The following is a 4396-nucleotide window of genomic DNA, read 5'->3' as shown; positions in this document are numbered from 1 at the left end:
GGCAGTTAACCCACTGTTCCCCGGGCGCCGAAGGCGTGGATGTTGATTAAGGCAGCCCCCTGAACAAGGCAGTTAACCCACTGTTCCCCGGGCGCCGAAGGCGTGGATGTTGATTAAGGCAGCCCTCCTGCACCTCTCTGATTCAGAGGCGTTGGGTTAGTTGCGGGAAGACACATTTCAGTTGAATACATTTCAGTTGAACAACGGACTAGGTATCCCTTGCCTACTGTTGCTAACAACCATTACTAAATAAAGCCAACAATTGTTTACATTCTGTTTTTATTGAAACCTTCTTGATGATAAATCCATGGTGTTTCAGGACCAAAGGTCCCCTGGGAGAGCCAGAGTGTATCAGAGGAATCCTCATAGACGCTGCCAAACATCTGCAATCACTCAAGTTTGGAATCTGGAAAAAGATGGCAGACATTGTCCAATGGGGTGAGTATTGGCTACACAATTTTTTTTCTCACAGCTATTCGTGCAAATTCCAAAAACCATTTCGATAGTTTTGGTATCCAGAAACAAATCTCCCATGCGACAGACCCATGCGACAGACTACCATTTTGATCAGGTAGAGAAAAGGTTGTTATACATAAACAAAATGTATGTTTGTGCAACCTGTTGATACAGAGCTCAGTGGTGCAGTCAGACAGTCAGTCAGACAGTCAGTCAGACAGTCAGTCAGACAATCAGTCAGACATTCAGTCAGACAGTCAGTCAGACAGTCAGTCAGACAATCAGTCAGACATTCAGTCAGACAGTCAGTCAGACAGTCAGTCAGACAATCAGTCAGACAATCAGTCAGACATTCAGTCAGTCAGTCAGTCTGTCAAACATTCAGTTAAACAGTCAGTCAGACATTCAGTTAAACAGTCAGTCAGACATTCAGTCAGACAGTCTGTCAGGCAGCCTGTCAGGCAGTTAGTCAGACATTCAAAACATGTTTTTGGATTCCAATTGTCAAAAAATTTAATGAATATATCTGTATGCTGCTCTACCAATTAACACACTCCTTCTGCTCTACCAATTAACACACTCCTTCTGCTCTACCAATTAACACACAACTTCTGCTCTACCAATTAACACACTCCTTCTGCTCTACCAATTAACACACTCCTTCTGCTCTACCAATTAACACACAACTTCTGCTCTACCAATTAACACACTCCTTCTGCTCTACCAATTAACACACTCCTTCTGCTCTACCAATTAACACACTCTTTCTGCTCTACCAATTAACACACTCTTTCTGCTCTACCAATTAACACACTCCTTCTGCTCTACCAATTAACACACAACTTCTGCTCTACCAATTAACACATTCCTTCTGCTCTACCAATTAACACACAACTTCTGCTCTACCAATTAACACACTCATTCTGCTCTACCAATTAACACACTCCTTCTGCTCTACCAATTAACACACTATTTCTGCTCCACCAATTAACACACTCCATCTGCTCTACCAATTAACACACTCCTTCTGCTCTACCAATTAACACACTCCTTCTGCTCTACCAATTAACACATTCCTTCTGCTCTACCAATTAACACACTCCTTCTGCTCTACCAATTAACACACTCCTTCTGCTCTACCAATTATCATACTCTGTAGTAATAGATGTTTCTCCTCCTTCCAGTCCCCATAACCCTGGACCCCAACACAGCCCAGTCCAACCTCAGCTTCTCTAAGGAGTTCAGCAGCGTGAAGTACAGCAGAAAGAAGCTCCTGCCAGACAACCCCGAGCGCCTTACTAGCCGCATCTCTGTCCTGGGAGCTACAGGATTCACCTCCGGAAGACACAGCTGGACCGTAGAGGTGGGCCAGAGCAGAGACTGGTACATCGGAGTCGCCCGAGAGTCCATCAAACGCAAGTCCACCATCTTCCTCAACCCTGCTGAGGGATTCTGGGTAATCGGGTTGTGTAACGGGGAGACGTACTGGGCCCAGACGTCCCCGCGGACGCGCCTGGAGGTGAAGAGAGAGAGGAAGCCGTGGAGAATCACTATAGAGCTGGACTACGACCGAGGGAAGGTGCTGTTTCTGAACACAGTAGACTCAACGCTGATACACGTGTTCAAAGAGAAGTTCACTGAGAGGATCTTTCCTTATTTTGCTCCTGGGATGTATGATGAGGGAAACACCTCCAGTCCCCTGACCATCTGTCCCCTGACTATATCTATAGAGGTACTGAACCAGATTATACTACCATAACACCTCCCGTAACCCTGACCATCTGTCCCCTGACTATATCTATAGAGGTACTGGACCAGATTATAATACCATAACACCTCCAGTCCCCTGACCATCTGTCCCCTGACCATCTGTCCCCTGACTATATCTATAGAGGTACTGGACCAGATTATAATACCATAACACCTCCCGTCCCCTCAACATCTGTCCCCTGACCATCTGTCCCCTGACCATCTGTCCCCTGACCATCTGTCCCCTGACTATATCTATAGAGGTACTGAACCAGATTATAATACCATAACACCTCCCGTCCCCTGACCATCTGTCCCCTGACCATCTGTCCTCTGACTAGCCATTTGTAATCACCATCACTCTTCAGTACTCAAGTGTGCAAAAGATGAATAGTCAACCATATTATAATTATAGCCATTGATAAAGGTCAGAGGTCAGAAAATGTTTAGTAGCAAACCAGCTAGTGGATCTTGTGTATTTGTGACCATGCGTGTTTATAATAAACTTTGTGTACTTATAGAATGTACCTGTATATGCTGTATTTATAGAAGATACCCGTATATGCTGTACTTATAGAAGATACCCGTATATGCTGTACTTATAGAAGATACCCGTATATGCTGTACTTATAGAAGATACCCGTATATGCTGTACTTATAGAAGATACCCGTATATGCTGTACTTATAGAAGATACCCGTATATGCTGTACTTATCGAAGATACCCGTATATGATGTACTTATAGAAGGTACCCTGATATGTTGTACTTATAGAAGATACCCGTATATGCTGTACTTATAGAAGATACCCATATATGCTGTACTTATAGAAGATACCCGTATATGCTGTACTTATAAAGGTACCCGTATATGCTGTACTTATAAAGGTAGCCTTATATGCTGTACTTATAGAAGATACCGACAGACAGGTTGAAATAATTTAGCAGTAATCGATTTAATAAAACTATCTATTGGATTTAAAAAGGTCAAAAATCCTCCTCCTCTTTGGGTTTGGTCTTCCTCTACTTGTCCATGTCTTTGAGTTTGGAGTCCAGCTCCCTGTGAAGATAGGTCTTGTTGTTAGGATCTACAGACTTGTCCTTGTGTCCACTACTACCGGCATACAGAACCCCTTCTTTACTGATCCTCATCCTGGCATTGGCCCTGGCTTGGTCTCCACACCATGGAGGAGTTACAACACAGTTACATTTCATAGTAAGAAGAATATAATTGAACTTAGCTGAATAAAAAAGAAAGGAGATTTTCACGTTATGGAGATGTGCGCATATGAAGTGACTATGTTGAGTGTAAAAGTGATCATTTCAAAACCGACAATGTGAGTAAGACCTTTAAACAGGTCAACATTCACAAGGCCGCAGGGCCAGATGGATAACCAGGACGTGTACTCAGAGCATGCGCTGACCAACTGGCAAGTGTCTTCACTGACATTTTCAAACTCTCCCTGTCCGAGTCTGTAATATCAAACATGTTTCAAGCAGACCACCATAGTACCTGTGCCCAAGAACACCAAGGTAACCTGCCTGAATGACTACCGACCCGTAGCACTCACGTCTGTAGCCATGAAGTGCTTTGAAAGGCTGGTCATGGCTCACATCAACACCATTGTCCCAGAAACCCTAGACCCACTCCAATTTGCATACCGCACCAACAGATCCACAGATGATGCAATCTCTATTGCCCTCCACACTGCCCTTTCCCTCCTGGACAAAAGGAACACCTATGTGAGAATGCTATTCATTGACTACAGCACCATAGTGCCCTCAAAGCTCATCACTAAGCTATGGACCCTGGGACTAAATACCTCCCTCTGCAACTGGATCCTGGACTTCCTGACGGGCCGCCCACAGGTGGTAAGGTTAGGTAACAACACATCCGCCACGCTGATCCTCAACACATGGGCCCCTCAGGGGTGCGTGCTCAGTCCCCTCCTGTGCTCTCTGTTCACCTACCTGCATGGCCAGGAACAACTCCAACAACATCATTAAGTTTGCCAATGACACAACAGTGGTAGGCCTGATCACCGACAACGCCGAGACAGCCTATAGGGAGGAGGTCAAAGACAGGACAACAACCTCTCCCTCAACTTTATCAAGACAAAGAAGATGATTGTGGACCACAGGAAAAGGAGGACCGAGCACGCCCCCATTCTCATCGACGGGGCTGCAGTGGAG

General features: G+C 45.0%; 1 protein-coding gene across 1 annotated transcript; it reads left to right on the top strand.

Annotated features, from left to right (window-relative positions):
* The first annotated feature begins 333 nt into the window (after nt 1-333).
* LOC120051705 (zinc-binding protein A33-like) lies at nt 334-2991 on the top strand. Its single transcript, XM_038998594.1, has 2 exons — nt 334-438; nt 1641-2991. The coding sequence occupies exons 1-2, from the start codon at nt 417-419 to the stop codon at nt 2213-2215; spliced, it is 597 nt and encodes a 198-aa protein (XP_038854522.1). The 5' UTR covers nt 334-416; the 3' UTR covers nt 2216-2991.
* The last annotated feature ends 1405 nt before the right edge of the window (nt 2992-4396 follow it).

Source organism: Salvelinus namaycush, chromosome 8, assembly GCF_016432855.1.
Source record: "Salvelinus namaycush isolate Seneca chromosome 8, SaNama_1.0, whole genome shotgun sequence".
Classification (NCBI taxonomy): Eukaryota; Metazoa; Chordata; class Actinopteri; order Salmoniformes; family Salmonidae; genus Salvelinus; species Salvelinus namaycush.
Note: the sequence above shows the minus strand (reverse complement) of the source record. Positions and strands in the feature narration are given on the sequence as shown.